The sequence below is a fragment of the Rutidosis leptorrhynchoides genome, chromosome 2 (assembly GCF_046630445.1).
Source record: "Rutidosis leptorrhynchoides isolate AG116_Rl617_1_P2 chromosome 2, CSIRO_AGI_Rlap_v1, whole genome shotgun sequence".
Classification (NCBI taxonomy): Eukaryota; Viridiplantae; Streptophyta; class Magnoliopsida; order Asterales; family Asteraceae; genus Rutidosis; species Rutidosis leptorrhynchoides.
Window position 1 is genome coordinate 404,279,090 of NC_092334.1, and position 19,394 is coordinate 404,298,483.

General features: G+C 33.1%; 1 protein-coding gene across 1 annotated transcript; it reads left to right on the forward strand.

Annotated features, from left to right (window-relative positions):
* The first annotated feature begins 8,491 nt into the window (after positions 1-8,491).
* Positions 8,492-11,105, forward strand: LOC139892252 (UV-B-induced protein At3g17800, chloroplastic). The gene is made up of 3 exons (XM_071875296.1): positions 8,492-8,729; positions 9,251-9,552; positions 10,032-11,105. Exons 1-3 carry the CDS (start codon positions 8,610-8,612, stop codon positions 10,855-10,857), a joined length of 1,248 nt encoding a protein of 415 aa, XP_071731397.1. The 5' UTR covers positions 8,492-8,609; the 3' UTR covers positions 10,858-11,105.
* The last annotated feature ends 8,289 nt before the right edge of the window (positions 11,106-19,394 follow it).

Sequence of the window (19,394 nt, forward strand, 5' to 3'; positions counted from 1 at the left end):
TAACTACGGCACCTATATTGTCATTGCCTGAAGGGGATGATGATTTTGTGATTTATTGTGACGCATCAAAGCAAGGTCTCGGTTGTGTATTAATGCAACGAACGAAGGTGATTGCTTATGCGTCTAGACAATTGAAGATTCACGAACAAAATTATACAACGCATGATTTGGAATTAGGCGCGGTTGTTTTTGCATTAAAGACTTGGAGGCACTACTTATATGGGGTCAAAAGTATTATATATACCGACCACAAAAGTCTTCAACACATATTTAATCAGAAACAACTGAATATGAGGCAGCGTAGGTGGATTGAATTATTGAATGATTACGACTTTGAGATTCGTTACCACCCGGGGAAGGCAAATGTGGTAGCCGATGCCTTGAGCAGGAAGGACAGAGAACCCATTCGAGTAAAATCTATGAATATAATGATTCATAATAACCTTACTACTCAAATAAAGGAGGCGCAACAAGGAGTTTTAAAAGAGGGAAATTTAAAGGATGAAATACCCAAAGGATCGGAGAAGCATCTTAATATTCGGGAAGACGGAACCCGGTATAGGGCTGAAAGGATTTGGGTACCAAAATTTAGAGATATGAGAGAAATGGTACTTAGAGAAGCTCATAAAACCAGATACTCAATACATCCTGGAACGGGGAAGATGTACAAGGATCTCAAGAAACATTTTTGGTGGCCGGGTATGAAAGCCGATGTTGTTAAATACGTAGGAGAATGTTTGACGTGTTCTAAGGTCAAAGCTGAGCATCAGAAACCATCAGGTCTACTTCAACAACCCGAAATCCCGGAATGGAAATGGGAAAACATTACCATGGATTTCATCACTAAATTGCCAAGGACTGCAAGTGGTTTTGATACTATTTGGGTAATAGTTGATCGTCTCACCAAATCAGCACACTTCCTGCCAATAAGAGAAGATGACAAGATGGAGAAGTTAGCACGACTGTATTTGAAGGAAGTCGTCTCCAGATATGGAATACCAATCTCTATTATCTCTGATAGGGATGGCAGATTTATTTCAAGATTCTGGCAGACATTACAGCAAGCATTAGGAACTCGTCTAGACATGACTACTGCCTATCATCCACAAACTGATGGGCAGAGCGAAAGGACGATACAAACGCTTGAAGACATGCTACGAGCATGTGTTATTGATTTCGGAAACAGTTGGGATCGACATCTACCGTTAGCAGAATTTTCCTACAACAACAGCTACCATTCAAGCATTGAGATGGCGCCGTTTGAAGCACTTTATGGTAGAAAGTGCAGGTCTCCAATTTGTTGGAGTGAAGTGGGGGATAGACAGATTACGGGTCCGGAGATTATACAAGAAACTACCGAGAAGATCATCCAAATTCAACAACGGTTGAAAACCGCCCAAAGTCGACAAAAGAGCTACGCTGACATTAAAAGAAAAGATATAGAATTTGAAATTGGAGAGATGGTCATGCTTAAAGTTGCACCTTGGAAATGTGTTGTTCGATTTGGTAAACGAGGGAAATTAAATCCAAGGTATATTGGACCATTCAAGATTATTGATCGTGTCGGACCAGTAGCTTACCGACTTGAGTTACCTCAACAACTCGCGGCTGTACATAACACTTTCCACGTCTCGAATTTGAAGAAATGTTTTGCTAAAGAAGATCTCACTATTCCGTTAGATGAAATCCAAATCAACGAAAAACTTCAATTCATCGAAGAACTCGTCGAAATAATGGATCGTGAGGTTAAAAGACTTAAGCAAAACAAGATACCAATTGTTAAGGTTCGATGGAATGCTCGTAGAGGACCCGAGTTCACCTGAGAGCGTGAAGATCAGATGAAGAAGAAATACGCGCATCTATTTCCAGAAGATTCGTCAACACCTTCAACAGCTTAAAATTTCGGGACGAAATTTATTTAACGGGTAGGTACTGTAGTGACCCGAACTTTTCCATGTTTATATATATTAATTGAGATTGATATTTACATGATTAAATGTTTCCAACATGTTAAGCAATCAAACTTGTTAAGACTTTATTAATTGAAATATGTTTCATATAGACAACTGACCACCCAAGTTGACCGGCGATTCACGAACGTTAAAACTTGTAAAAACGACATGACGATATATATATGGATATACATATGGTTAACATGAGATTATGATAAGTAAGTATCTCCATAAGTATATTAACAATGAGTTATATACATATAAACAAGACTACTAACTCAAGGATTTCGAAATGAGACATATATGTAACGATTATCGTTGTAACGATATTTAAATGTATATATATCATATTAAGATATATTAATATATCATAATATCATGATAATATAATAATTTAACATCTCATTAGATATAATAAACAATGGGTTAACAACATTAACTGAGATCGTTAACTTAAAGGTTTCAAAACAACACTTACATGTAACGACTAACGATGACTTAACGACTCAGTTAAAATGTATATACATGTAGTGTATTTAGATGTATTAAAATACTTTTGGAAGACTTCAAGACATATATCAAAACACTCATACTTAACGAAAATGGTTACAGTTACTTTTCCATTCTTTTCTTTCATCAAGAATTCTAGTCGTATTCTTACCCGTATTATACACAGCTTCAAAACGTACTTACTATGAGTATATACCAATAGGAACTAGCATGGGATTCCACTCTTGATTATGTCATGTATGACTAATCAATTTTAACTTCTACCATGAGCTAGTCAACTAACTAGAACTCCTTTTAACCTCACTCACCACTCACCAATTACCACTCATCATTCACTCCATTTCACTTCCAATTCTCTTTCTAATTCTCTCTTAACACACACACACACACACACTATTATGAACGTATTTTTCCAGTAGTTAATCATCATCTTCATCAAAAATCACTTCAAGAATCAAGCTATAATCATCATAGGAAGAACACTTCAAGAACACTTCAAAAATCCCTTTAAGTTTACTAATTTACTTCCAAGCTTTCTAATCCATTCCAAGTAATCATCTAAGATCAAGAAACCTTTGTTATATACAGTAGGTTATCTTTCTTATTCAAGGTAATATTCATATTCAAACTTTGATTCAATTTCTATAACTATAAACTATCTTAATTCGAGTAAAAATCTTACTTGAACTTGTTTTTGTGTCATGATCCTACTTCAAGAACTTTCAAGCCATCCAAGATCCTTTGAAGCTAGATCATTTCTTGTCACTTCAAGTAGGTTTACCTACTAAACTTGAGGTAGTAATGATGTTCATAACATCATTCGATTCATATATATAAAACTATCTTATTCGAAGGTTTAAACTAGTAATCACTAGAACATAGTTTAGTTAATTCTAAACTTGTTCGCAAATAAAAGTTAATCCTTCTAACTTGACTTTTAAAATTAACTACACACATGTTATATATCTATATTATATGCTAACTTAATGATTTAAAACCTGGAAACACGAAAAACACCGTAAAACCGGATTTACGCCGTCGTAGTAACACCGCGGGCTGTTTTGGGTTAGTTAATTAAAAACTATGATAAACTTTGATTTAAAAGTTGTTATTCTGAGAAAATGATTTTTATTATGAACATGAAACTATATCCAAAAATTATGGTTAAACTCAAAGTGGAAGTATGTTTTCTAAAATGGTCATCTAGACGTCGTTCTTTCGACTGAAATGACTTTCTTTACAAAAACGACTTGTAACTTATTTTTCAGACTATAAACCTATAATTTTCTGTTTAGTTTCATAAAATAGAGTTCAATATGAAACCATAGCAATTTGATTCACTCAAAACGGATTTAAAATGAAGAAGTTATGGGTAAAACAAGATTGGATAATTTTTCTCATTTTAGCTACGTGAAAATTGGTAACAAATCTATTCCAACCATAACTTAATCAACTTGTATTGTATATTATGTAATCTTGAGATACCATAGACATATATACAATGTTTCGACCTATCATGTCGACACATCTATATATATTTCGGAACAACCATAGACACTCTATATGTGAATGTTGGAGTTAGCTATACAGGGTTGAGGTTGATTCCAAAATATATATAGTTTGAGTTGTGATCAATACTGAGATACGTATACACTGGGTCGTGGATTGATTCAAGATAATATTTATCGATTTATTTCTGTACATCTAACTGTGGACAACTAGTTGTAGGTTACTAACGAGGACAGCTGACTTAATAAACTTAAAACATCAAAATATATTAAAATTGTTGTAAATATATTTTGAACATACTTTGATATATATGTATATATTGTTATAGGTTCGTGAATCAACCAGTGGCCAAGTCTTACTTCCCGACGAAGTAAAAATCTGTGAAAGTGAGTTATAGTCCCACTTTTAAAATCTAATATTTTTGGGATGAGAATACATGCAGGTTTTATAAATGATTTACAAAATAGACACAAGTACGTGAAACTACATTCTATGGTTGAATTATCAAAATCGAATATGCCCCTTTTTATTAAGTCTGGTAATCTAAGAATTAGGGAACAGACACCCTAATTGACGCGAATCCTAAAGATAGATCTATTGGGCCTAACAAACCCCATCCAAAGTACCGGATGCTTTAGTACTTCAAAATTTATATCATATCCGAAGGGTGTCCCGGAATGATGGGGATATTCTTATATATGCATCTTGTTAATGTCGGTTACCAGGTGTTCACCATATGAATGATTTTTATCTCTATGTATGGGATGTGTATTGAAATATGAAATCTTGTGGTCTATTATTATGATTTGATATATATAGGTTAAACCTATAACTCACCAACATTTTTGTTGACGTTTTAAGCATGTTTATTCTCAGGTGATTATTAAGAGCTTCCGCTATCGCATACTTAAATAAGGACGAGATTTGGAGTCCATGCTTGTATGATATTGTGTAAAAACTGCATTCAAGAAACTTATTTTGTTGTAACATATTTGTATTGTAAACCATTATGTAATGGTCGTGTGTAAACAGGATATTTTAGATTATCATTATTTGATAATCTACGTAAAGCTTTTTAAACCTTTATTGATGAAATAAAGGTTATGGTTTGTTTTAAAATGAATGCAGTCTTTGAAAAACGTCTCATATAGAGGTCAAAACCTCGCAACGAAATCAATTAATATGGAACGTTTTTAATCAATAAGAACGGGACATTTCACCGATATGTAGCTAGTTAAACTTAAACTGATGTTAAAATAAAAATTAATATGATATAAATTTTGAAAAAAAGTTTACAACTTTTTAATGTATAAATACTAAATTATAATTGATTAATTAAAATTATCATTATCAATGATACTAATTGTGACGATGGGTCATTGTTTACGGTCACATCACGATAAACACTACAACTTTGGAAGTATTTTGGTAAACTTTTTTTTGTATGGTATTCTTTTCTTTTTAATTTTTTTTACTTCATTTTTTCCTTTTCTTTTTCATTCATTGATTTTTTAACGTTTAATTTCTTGACTGTTAACCGTTTTTTACCGTTCAATTAACTGACCGTTAATTGACTCGTTAACCATTTTTTAACGTTTAATTAACCGATCATCAATCGATCAAAATCTCTTTTTATTCTCGTTTAATACATTCGTCAATTTTCTATAATATATTTAAGATATTAAGTAAAACTATTCAAGTGATATTATATATATATATATATACACATATATCTAATAGACAAAAATGCTGAATAATATCGGGGGCATTTTCATCATTTTCCTTTTTTTTACCAAATCTTACTCTGATTAACAAAGAACAATCCAATAAAGCCAAACTAAAAAAAAAAATCCTTAAATACAAAATACACAGATTAACGACAACACCGCCATCGATGACGGCGACTTCCGACAACAAACGCCGTCCGTGAGTACACCCACTATCCATATCTGGAAAAAAAATCTTAAAACAAGAAAAATGTTATTAAAACACAAAAACAATATATAAACGCCAAACAGAATTAGATCTGAAAAAACTCATATCTAAAGGGAAAAAAATGAAAACAAAAAGAAAACAATTTCGGATCCATAATGAATATAAACTTATCTGAACATCAGTGGATGATAGACAAAGAGACGAAGCGGTAGGGGTTTAATTTTGCCGAAAAAAGATGGGCGCCGAAGACCCTTGTCGATAACCGCTGTCGACCACCCAAAAAAATCAGATAAAGGAGCATACGAACAATAGATGTAGATATACTAATAAAAGGAAGGAAAGGTAGCGATTCATATAATTTTCATCTTCAAACCCCAACTCCAAAATAGGAGTTGTTTGTACCACCTGTAGATAGAGAATAAAAAGAAAAATAAATTACAAAGAGGAAAAGTCGAAATACACTATACACTAATTAGATGATAAGATACGGAGTATATAATTGAGAAGTCACATGCTACATTTAGGCCTCAGCCTTTGGGCTTGTATTACTGGGCCAGAACTTTTATGATCCAAATTTTAGGTTGCAAAACTATCAAAAATTGTATTTGTAAAAATATATATATATATATATATATATATATATATATATATATATATATATATATATATATATATATATATATATATATATATATATATATATATATATATATATATATATATATATATATATATATATATATATATATAGGGGCATGATCAATGGGGAAGTAACCAATCGGGAGGAAGCGGGGGGGGGGGGGGGGGGGGGGCAAAATTTTTTTTTTTTGTTTTTTTTGGAATTTTTTTTCAGGCATCAAGATCACACGAAAATATGAACATTTAGAAAAGACACTTCGTGATGAATGTTATTATTTAGGCGGAAAAACGATCAACAAAAATAACATTCAAGATAATATTGTTCGTGAAGAATGTTAATGTTTTGTGAAGTAAAATTTAGCCCGATTTAGAGTTTAGGGTTTAGGGTTTAGGTTTTAGGGTTTGGTGTTTTGGGTTTATTCCATAAACCCAAAACACTAAACCCTTAACCCTAAACTCTAAACCGTTCGTGTTAAAAACTCAATCTAAATCCTAAATCTAAACCCTAAACCCTAAATTTCTAAACCCTAATATCTAAACCCTATAAACCCTAATATCTAAAACCTCAACATACGCTCGAAAAACACGATAATTGTTATATATTAGTTCTTCGAGCGTTTCCCTGCCAAAATAAAAAGATTTATCACAAAGTGTATTTATTAAATGTTCATATTTTCATCCAATTTATAATGTTCGTGAACAAAGTTTTTTCAAAAAACAAAAAAAAAAAATATTTTGCTCCCCCCGCTTCCCCCGGTTGGTTACTTCCCTCTTGATCCTAGATTGGATTAAAACCAAAACACAAGCGTAATTAAAAACGAAAACTAATTTCTCACAAGACCGCGAAACCTATTGATATGTATACCAGTACATACTCAGTTAGTAAAACTAAATCACAGCGTAATTAAAAACGAAGACTTTCGATGACTCAAAAACCCAACGCATCGCGAGGGCGTTACACTAGTTTTACTACAATTTGAATGTGAAGTATAAGGTATGTTAATAAAATTAAATTAATTAGAACAACCTAACACACAGAAATATGTTTTTATTTGTAGGCCAGAAATAATACTCCGTATAGTTGTGGCGTGGTTGCTCTTTGACCATTGATAGTTTGTGTAATTGTAAATTAGTCCCTGAATAATTTATAAGGTTGTTCTTAGTTCAATGGCGACAAAACTTTTGCATTCTCTAGTCCAAACTGTGTTACGATTTTGTTTAGTTTTATCCCTTGAGTAGTGATATATTCACTTTCAATTTCGATAAATTCATTTACTCTTATGTATTAATTAGTTGGACTGTACAAACTAATTAAACATGATAAAAATGAATTTATCAAAATTAGAAGTAAAAATATCAACACTCTTAGTTTTACTCCCCGAGTCTAATGGCATCAATGTATTCGCGTTAAATCCAACAAACATAAATTTTGATAACTTGTAACAAGAAATTATAAGAAATTGATGATTGTGAATGTTTAAGGTTTTCACCCTAATTAACATTTTTACTAAGATAACTGAAATGCATGTATTTATGTAAAATGAAACAATTAAATCTTTTAATACTAATGTGTTAGACTATATTTAAGTAAAATGTGAAAAAGTTTTAAACTCAAATTATTCACTTTGAATCGTTGAATTGCCATTTTTGCCATTAATTATTAAAAACATGTATTCTAAACAATGTTTTAATTCGATATAATGAGTGTATTACACGCAATGAAACCTCAAATCAATCCGATACACATTATAAATGCCAGACATTAATTCGATATATTTTTGTGCAGTTGTTGGTGTATTTAAAATGTTAACTAGAAAAATATAGAGGATTATTTGTACATGTATAATAGTTAGGGGACCTGTATAAAAATATTATTGAACACGTTAAGCAGTCTCCCATAAATAATTCTAGTCTCGTTCTTCGAGGTGATAAAAATAAATAAAAAATCGTTCACATATTATCTCTCCGTTGATTCTTATCATCTACGAATTTTGTCGTTTACCTACCCCTAATTCATTTTACCTAAAATTTGTGTAATACACATTACAGGGTTTTTGATCGGAGATGGAAACGGCAACTGCTCTTCGATCTTCTTTCAGTACTTGTGTTATTAGACCATCAAATTCAACCGATTTTGGTCGCGCACGTAATCGATCCGTCGCTTTTGCTACTGGTTCCAATAAGGTATGATAATCTCTATCTCTATCCTAATTAATTACATCCGGTTAATTGATTTTAGCTATTTTTATTATCTGCTGTTTTGATATTTTGTGCTGATATATATTTAGGTTTTAATAGTAAAAGTTTATTGATTGAATTTTGTTGATTATACTATTGAAATTTGTAAAGAAATTGGTGAAATTATGAATTAGGTATTTATGTGTATTTTAATTTTAATTTGGTGATATGTGTATCACTGATATATGGTCTTATGAGATCTGGTTAGTTTAGTAATTGATTCTCTTGGATTTAAATATTTAGGTTACAAATGAATTTACTCTGGAGATGTAGCAATTTAAGTATCACTAGAGGAATAGGGTTAATAGTACAGTGCGAAACGGTTCGAACTATACTGAAACTTGACAATATCTCATAGTGATATAAGTTTGATGTTGCATCTTCAAATTTTAAAAGACCTTTGCTTTTCCTCTTGAATTAATTCAATCTTCTTAATGTAAACGGTCTTTGACTGGTTGTATGTGCAGCGATTTTCTTCGTTTTCGAATCTGAGAGTAGGAGTCAGAAGTGTATCTTTGCGGAGTAAAAAGAACCGAACCTCTTCAATAAAAGCGTCGTTATCTTCTGATTCGTCTGAAAATGATGCACCAATTGCTCCACTTCAACTCGAGTCTCCAATCGGGCAGTTCCTTTCACAAATTTTGGTGAGTCACCCACATTTAGTACCTGCAGCAGTTGAACAACAGCTTGAACAACTTCAAACTGACCGTGATGCACAGATGCAAAATGAAGAACCTTCTGTAACCAGCACTGACCTTGTCTTGTACAAGTGAGTAGAATTTTCTCATTTTTTTTATAAATAGATTGTATATTTAACTATTTTTTTAATAAATAGATGCAATAGATGACGTGTGCAGTACATTGATTGTATATTGCTTTTACCTTTTTTTTTATTTTTTTTTTTTTATTTTTTTTTTTTATTATAAATAGATGCATTAGATGACATGTGCAGGAATTTTGCTTTATTTATTTTGAAGAAAGTATCTTGATAAGTCGAATGACGCACATCACTACACATGGTTGTACTAGTCTGCCGACTAGTCGGGATCTTAAAGTAGTCAAACTATTTGTTCGGTCAAAGTTGTCAAGAGTCCAATTTAGTCGGTCAAGTCAGATTTATTAGTTCAAAGTCGGATTTATTCGTTCAAAATCGGTTAAAGTCGCTCAAATACAAAGTCAAAGTCAAAGTTAGTCAACACCCAATTGTACCATATTTGTGATTGATGTGTTGATGTTAAACCTTTGTAGGAGGATCGCTGAGGTGAAAGCTAACGAAAGGAAGACAGCTCTCGAGGAGATATTGTATGCTTTAGTTGTGCAGAAGTTCATGGATGCCAATATTTCTTTAATCCCATCCGTAACACCGTCTCGTTCCGCATCGTTCAAGCCGGTTGACGCATGGCCCAAGCAAGACGAAAAGCTCGAGCTCCTTCATTCTCCCGAAGCTCTTGAAATGATACAAAATCACTTATCTCTCATTCTCGGAAACCGTATCGACGATTCAACATCTATTGCCGAGATAAGCAAGCTCAGAGTTGGTCAAGTGTATGCAGCATCCGTAATGTACGGTTATTTCCTCAAACGAGTTGACCAAAGATTCCAACTCGAAAAAACGACCAAGATTCTTCCAGAAGGTATTGAGAAAGAAAACAGTAACATTCAACAGCACGCGTCAGGTGACGAGCGGGTCCCGAGTTCCAACGGGTCTTCTCAAACTCACCCTGAAGTTACTTCATGGTCTGAACTCCCGAACTCGGGTGGTTTCGGGCAGGCGTTGAAACCATCTCGGTTAAGAAACTATGTGATGTCATTTGATGGTGAATCTCTTCAACGATATGCGACGATTAGATCGAAAGAAGCTGTTAGTATCATTGAGAAGCATACTGAAGCTTTATTTGGTAGGCCCGAAATTGTGATCACACCTGAAGGTACAGTTGATTCTTCGAAAGACGAGGTTATTAAGATTAGTTTTGGTGGGTTAAGGAGACTTGTGTTGGAGGCTGTAACATTTGGTTCGTTCTTGTGGGACGTTGAGAGTTATGTGGACTCCAGGTACCATTTCGTGGCTAATTAATCGCGTGTTAAAGTGCATCCCTGAATATTATGGGATAGAATAAACTTAACAGGGGATGCGTTACTAAACCTACTCGATAGTCGATAGTACTACCATAAGTTATCAATCGTTGTGACGTTAATTAGATTGTATATAAACTACCATGTTATGCGTTCAGATTTAGACGACTATACATTTTATTTGGATTCATTTGTCTTTGTTAAAACATAATTTTAAGATCAATTTCATTAATGATGTGTTTATGACCTTGTTTTCTTGGTAACCAATTGAAATTCGTTTGGAATGCGTCTGTTGTTTGACATGGAGGTTGTTTAGGTCCTTTAAATGCTTGTTGTTTGTTACCGATTGTACGCCATGGTTTAAACAGTACAATAATAGTCACAACTGGCAACTGTGTGATCAGAAGGTTTTACTGCATGGTGATCGTACCTATTTGTTTGGTAGTCATGCGTATGATCTTTGAATCATACGTATGTTTATGACGTAATTAGTAAGAAGGCAGACATATGTTTGGTCTTGAACTAATGAGAAGGGATGATGTCATTTATCAATCAAGTTTATGACGTAATTAGCAAGATATTTAGTATATGATTGAAAAATTACAAATACATAACTATGTGGTTACTCTTTATTGAATGATTCACCCCGTATTGTTTACCTAAAGACGTTTTGGTGGTCACTCTATTATCAATTATGTTACAAGTAAACACTTTGAGAATGACCAAATGGCGGTCAAAAACATTAGCTTAGACTGTGTTTGATAAAATTGAATGATTTAACGTTGAATGGTTCATTCTGAATGAAGTTGGTTCTGAATGATAATATACTCTGTTTGATAATCATTTTGAATAAAAAAGATAATATAGTTGTTTAATAAGTAATCTTGATACTCCGTATAATTTAAAGATGTATTACATAAAATTTAAGTGTTCAATGATTAAGAGAGTATATTAGCTCTGAAGGGTTTATCACTATGTCATTCAAAAGTCAGAAATAAACATGTTGAATTCTGAATTTTTTAGTATTCAACGCTGAAGGATTTCATTAAAAAATATCAAACGCACCCTTAGTAATTAATGGTGACTAGAAACCGATAGATAAGATTTGCATGCTTACAAAATTGGTTGATGTTTGTCATTACCAAATATTTATTTCATTGAAAATGTGAATGTTTAAAGAGAAGACTTAGATCCTCAACAACCATTATAATAACCATTCTATTATAGCAAATCTATTGTGGAACATTGACTTGGGACATTTTCATAGCAACTTGTGTAATATAAATATGCATAAGTTAATTTTAAAGCGTCGTGATATTTTCTTTCAGAGATTTTAGGTTCGAACCTTTATAAATTCTTATCTTGGAGGGCGTCAAGAAAATGGCCAGAATCAGTCACGAGAATACTCTAGTTAGGCTAGACCTTGTGCATCTAAGTCGGATATTTCATACGTTTACCAAGCCGTTTGTACATAGAACTTTTTAGAACGGCAAGTGGGGCTACAAGTTGTGTTATGTTTTGTGGCTCTTGAAGTTGCGTCTATGCTGATGCAAGTTGTGTAGGATAGTGTGCAAGGTACAACACATAACTATATAGCTAAATTCATGTGAGCCTTGGGGATCACACACATATACTCTTGAATAAATTAAATTATTTAAGTCCATTCTTTTAATTAAACCAAGCCCAATATAAATAAAGCCTTTCAAGGGTTTTAGTTATTATGTCTATATAATATTCCGTATATGATATGATAAAAAAAAGACGGGAATTAAAAAAAAAAAACCAGAAACAATTCGGCGACTTTTTGTCTCTCTTGCTTTTCGACGCACACCAACAAAAGAAAAGCAAGGTTGAATTAATTGGGATTTAATTCCCTTTGTGTTTGGCCAACTCACATGGGATTCACAAAGAAATAAAAATAACAGTCTTGTTATTTTTCCACTCGTGATTTTTTTTTTTAAATTATCATTGTATTATATATTATAGTAATATATAGTAATATTAATAATACGAGTTGGCACATGAATCAGATCTTGCAAATAACAGTCTTGTGGCATTTTGCTTGACTAACGAAAGATAAAACTAAATAGTTTTGTTTTCTCTTTTGTTTTAATTAATTCAATAGAATAGATAATTAATTGTTAATTATTTATTAAATCAATACTTAAGCGGGACTAGTATATCCGATTGACGTTGTTTAAAGTGTAGTGTGGATCAACCTTAGAGACGATCGTACTTTCGATCGTAGGTTTCTCTCCAACAAACTGTGATCTTCAAACAAGGTCTATCTCCATCAATTCGTGGTCTTCAAAGAGAGGTACAATTCTATTCGTACTTGGTATTAATTTATTGTTAACCGTATAATACATATGGATCCGGGCTTTGGTAATTGTTTTATATAATGCTTCCGCTATAACTAAATCTATTATTATTATATGCATGTGTACATATTATTATTGACTAGAAAATTATTTTAATGAAAACCTTAATTCACCAACAGTGGTATCAGAGCCTCTTATGTTAATTATACGGTTATTTGTTGAAGTTTAAATATTGCGCATTTAAACTTTGTTTTTGACTTGTTTATTTACTTGTTTTAAATCCATGGTCATTGACATGTATCTTGTGCCATGGAACAAGCCACTTGTTAATTATCATGATCATGTTATTATTATGATAATGTTATTGTGCATAGCCGATGAAAACCTAGACCGTATATATTGTGTTGTTTGGTTGTTTATGGTTATTTATGGTTGTTTTGGATGCCGTATGTTTTGGCAATTTTATTCATGTATTTTAATTATAGTTGGAGGCTATTTTGAGCCATTGATGTAATTTACAATTCTAGATTAGTTGTATTTTATTTATCAAATGTAATGTAACCTTAATGATGGGATTAAAGACATGAAGTGCAAAATTAGGTCAACTTTACAATCCCTCAGTAAAACGGAGTTTCCCGATTCGTTAGATGCTCGTTGACCGTGAAATTTTTACTGGAAGTTCACAACACATAGAGCTACAACTTCTCAGAAGAAAGTTTTTGGTTTCGAGCGGTTCTAGATGGAGTTTTAGGCTGCCAAAGTCATTGGACAGAAATTGTGAAAGATGCGGTCAAGGAGTACATTTGGTCATTATTGGATTTTGACGCAAGTGGGAGCTTTTCAGGTATACTATCGTGATTGTCCCTTTATTTGACCACTTAGTTCTCACTATGGCTCGTGAGACCAAGCATATGATTTCATCTGTTGAGGCTATGCACATATATATTATATCGTGTTTTGTTTTTAATTGCATTATATATATTGTGATGTGATGATTGTTTATAATTTTCCATGTGAAAATTAAACTCAAAACATGATTTGAAAAATAAATTAAACTGGTTTAATTTGTAAGGCAAATATTATGTGCATGAAATATTCGTAACATAGTTTTTATAAATTCTTTTATTAAAATTGTAATATATACCTGTAAAATTTTAAATCATGCCGTCCAATTCGTTTTGAAACACTTGCCGTTATTTTATGACTACGGTGAGATCCTAGTTGAATTATAGCCCCGAGGTAATTATTGTCTATGCGTGAGACCTATATTTATTTTTACAAGTTTCAAAATTGGATGACTTAATCGAGTTGAGAGGTGAGACTGCAACCCGAGGTAAGGATGGGACAAACATGTTTGCATGACACTAGTTGTTGGACACTATATGTCATGGGTCCCATAAAATCTAAGAATTGCACTTGTAATGCAATTGGTGACCGCCGCCTACCAATTGAATCCATCATTGCTAGCAAATCAACTGATGTGATGGTGGAAGCACAATGTGGATCTTAGCCTTTTACGAAAATTAATTGTTTTAATGAATTAAAACGAGGGTAGTTAATTTATAAAAGGATAATTATCAAAATACTAAAAGAACTTAGTAAATTCTATATATGACATCAAACGAAAATCGATTCGTAAACAACTTGACAGTAATATCAATCCTTGATAAAGGAAAACCTGAACGTGTGCAATTTTATCACAACCTTAGGATTGTCCGAAAGGCTGAAAGAAAGTTGTATCATTTGGAAATCGTCTTTCCTTAAGTTCCTGTTGAGATTACCACCGCTATTGTTCATGATGATTATAGAAACCAGTTAAACGAACAACTCGAAGTAGAATGTGTTATGATTGTCTGCTTGACCTCAAAGTTTTGGCAGAACTTAGAGAACTACAATGCATATCACACGCATATCAAAACTATTTGAAAATGTAAAAGTGTTTCACATTTACAAACATGAAACGAGAAGGTTAGTTAGCTTGTATGTTTTGAACATGGAGGGATTTCTCGACAAGTTGGAGTACCTAGGTTTTCCAATGCCATATGTCTTTGGAGTGAACTTTATGCTTACTTCACTGTCCAAGAAAAGTGATAGTTTTGGTAATGAATTACTACAGGCACTGCATGAGGAAAACCATCTCAGAGCTAAAAAAAAGATTCTTGAGCTGACTGAAAAATGCTGCTAAAGAAAAGTCATGTTGTATTCGCAATAAAGGAAGGCAAAATCCGTAAAACCGCGAGTTGCTTGCGAGAAGGGAAAAGTAAAGGGTAAGCAAGCTTACTTCCCCAAGAAATTTTCTTCACATGCAAAGAAAGGGTATCCTGTAAAGGACATGGCTTGTCATCACTGGGGTTGAGACAAGTCACTGGAGGCAGGATTGTCTAGCCTACCAGGAAAAGTTAAAATAAGGGCAATAGATCAACTTGGACGCATTCATACTGATGTATGCTACCCATTTAGAGTAATTCCCGCTACTTCGATATTTACTGATGATTTCAGTAAACATGGTTATGTTTACTTGCTTAAACATAAACATGAAATGTTCGAAACGTTCAAAGCATATCTAAATGAAGTAGAAATTACCTTGAAATGACTATTAAGGTTCTATGGTTTGACCATAGAGGCGAATATATGAGTCAAAAGGTTTTAGAGTATCTAACTAGTCATGTGATTGTCTCACGACTTACTCCATCTTAAACACTTTAGCATAGAGGGGTGTTTAAAAGGAGAAATCAAACCTTGTTAGACATGGTTTGATTAATGATGAGTCTAATTACCCTATCATCGTCCATTTGGGATATTTATTTTTAGAGTCTACTGCAAGCATTCCCACTATGATTCTAATCAAGTAGGTAAATAAGACATCAAATAAAATATGGGATGAGATTATCCCTAATATGATCTTACTTGAAAGTCTGGGGTTGTGCGGCTCACGTGAACGTGATACACCAAACAAACTTGTACCCAGAACTATTAAAATTATCTTAGTATGTAACCCATAGGAGACGATGGGTTCTTACTTCCACTATCCAGCTCGAAACATGGTTTTTCATAGCTAGATATGCAGAGTTTTTGGAGAAAGTCTCCACTTACTAGAAGCAAGTGGGAGCACTGTATATATCTTGAAGAAATTCAAGAGCAAGATACTTCACCTTCTGAAGGCACTAGCAAAATTCGTACTGAGCCGCTTTATGAAAGTGCAGGGCTACATGACGAAACACCTTTTATTCGTAGATCTAGTAGTACCTCTCATCCACTTGAAAGATTGTCTTTTTGGTTGATGTTGAGGATTTCAGAATTAGAGGATCCGAGAGAACCCGCTAATTACAAAGTTGCATTATCGAATGAATCCGATAAATGGATATATACTATGAATGTTGAGATACAGTCCATGAAAGATTGTCAAGTTTGGAACTTGATTAATCTTTTACCAAACATTATGACTCTTAGGTGTAAATGGATCTTCAAGTTAAATACCCATATGGAAGAATATGTACACACATTTAACGCCCGTTTTGGTAGCACAAGGTTATACTCAAACCTACAGGGTTGATTATGAAGAGACCTTTTATCTTGTCGTGGACATTAAAGCTATTAGGATACTCATTGCCTTAGAAGCGTACTATGACTATGAGTTATGAAAAATGGGTTTCAAAACCACCTTCTTGAATGGTTACCTTAGCGAGGACGTTTATATGGTGCAACCAAAAGGGGTTTATGAATCCTAAATATCCTAATAGTATATGCAAGGTTTAATAATCCATTTATGGATTAAAGCAAGTAACAAGGAGCTAGAACAAATGTTTGATGAGAAAATCAAAGAGTTTAAATTTTTTTTTTCACAAAATCTTGATCAGCTATGTGTACACGAGAGCTAGTGGGAGCGCTACAATCTTTCTGATCTTATATTTTGATGACATATTATTCATAGAAATTCACATTCCATTGCTACAAGACGTCAAATCCTGGCATAGGAAGTATTTGCTATGAAAGATCTGAGAGATTTAGCATATATCCATGGAATCAAGATCTATAGAAAGAGATCAAAACGGTTAATAGAAGTAAGTCAAAGTACATAGGTTGACAAAAGTCCTAAAGCATTTTAGGATGGAAGGTTCCAAGCGTAGAAGTCTTCCAGTGCAACCGAATGAGGTGCTAAGTAAGACTCAAAACCCTTTACCCTTGATGAGGTAAAGCGAATATGTGGGATCACAATAATCTTCGGTTATATGACCCATCATGTACGCTATCAAGTGCACTAGACAAGATTTCCTTCGCTCTAAATATAAAGAGCGGATACCAACAGAATCCACTAGATTGTCACTGGACTTCTATAAAGTATATATTAAAGTATTTTCAAAATACTGGCAATATATTCTATGTTTACGGAGGTTTCGATGAACTAGGTCCAAAGTGTTACACTTGTACAAGTTTTGAAACAAGATGATATAGTTGATAGCAATCAGGCTGTGTTTCGATAATGAATGAAGGCAAAGTTAATTACGATCTCTACTACGGAATCAGAATACATAACTTCTTTCTGAAGTCGCACTAGAACCTGTTGGGTTTAGAAAGTTTATTTTGGGCTTGACGTTGACCCAAATATTGAATATCCCACTAGTGCTATTAAAATATCAAGTGAACCGGCAGTTCTACAAAGTGCCAAACTCATCCTTCACGATGTACGTATTCTAAAAGTTCATTCACAGAAGGTAATTTAGCTGAATCATTCAGAAAGCCAATGTATTGCGCATAATATGCTGAGCATTTTAGGAACATTGAGCTTAGATTGGCCAATAATCTTATGTAATTTTAGTATTTGGATAATGAAACATAAAAGCAGTTTTATTTGTAATGAATTGATATAATCTATTATATTGTTTTCATCTATAAAACTGTGTTCTATATTTGCATGTTTAAATCCTTGGATAATTATTTATTCTAAATTTTCCATTGTCGATTGATGATACGGGAATAACATTGAATTAAGACAATTGTGAGCGTTTGAATATGAAATGTGTTCATATCAAACTCACATGTGTTCATTGTGATGCACATTGGAATGACCCAACCTTAGATTTTCACTACATAGATCGACGTCAATAGTGAAACTTGCACGTGGTTATGTCATATTGTCCTTAGACTTGAGATGCACGCAGGTTTTGATGTGTAGAGCATTATACTTTGATATGGTTAAACGCTGTCTGGAATAAGGCTGTTATAAAGGCCATTATTGGGTGTAGTGTGAAGCTCGTGACAGACACGTGTAGGCAAGATAGGATTTGTTCCTCCCAATTGTTTGGAGTTAGATACTTTTGAGCTCCTCGATGAGTGAACAAGATATTTGTATGGCCATACCCAAATGTAATTGAGATGATACTTAATTAATTTAGTGATCTAGTTCAGTTCTGAGAATCGAGAAACATATAGTTAAACAAATGAGAATGACTGATGATCTATGTCTCAAGTTGAACTAAAGTATCTGAAACAAATGGACAAATGACATTGAACACTTACTATGAGCAGTTTTGAGAAACTACCCTCACGTGAATTTGGGGACAATGGCGTGTTGCTAGACGCTAACCAATGTTTGTATAGTTACATGTTGTTATGTCGTGCACAAATGGGAGTCTGTAGGATAATGCACAAGGTACAACACATAACTATATGACTAAATTCATGTGAGCCTTCGGGGTCACACACATATACACCTAGACGTCATTTACTATAATGTTTATATATTTATATCGTATACTTATATATATGTTATATATAAGTATTGAGACTTAAAAGAAGATACGAATTTAATTTTATTGGACTTGTCTACTTAATCAAATTAATGGACTCTTGAATAAATTAAATTAGTTAAGTCCATTCTTTTAATTAAACCAAGCCCAACATAAATAAATCCTTTCAAGGGTTTTAGTTATTATATCTATATAATATTCCGTATATGATATGATAAAAAAAAAGACGGGAATTAAAAAAAAAACCCAAAAACAATTCAGCGGATTTTTGTCTCTCTTGCTTTTCGATGCACACCAACAAAAGAAAAGCAAGGTTGAATTAATTGGGATTTAAATTCCCTTTGTGTTTGGCCAACTTACATGGGATTCACAAAGAAATAACAATAAGTGTCTTGTTATTTTTTTTCCACTCGTGATTATTATTATTATATATTATAGCAATATATAGTAATATTAATAATAAGAGTTGG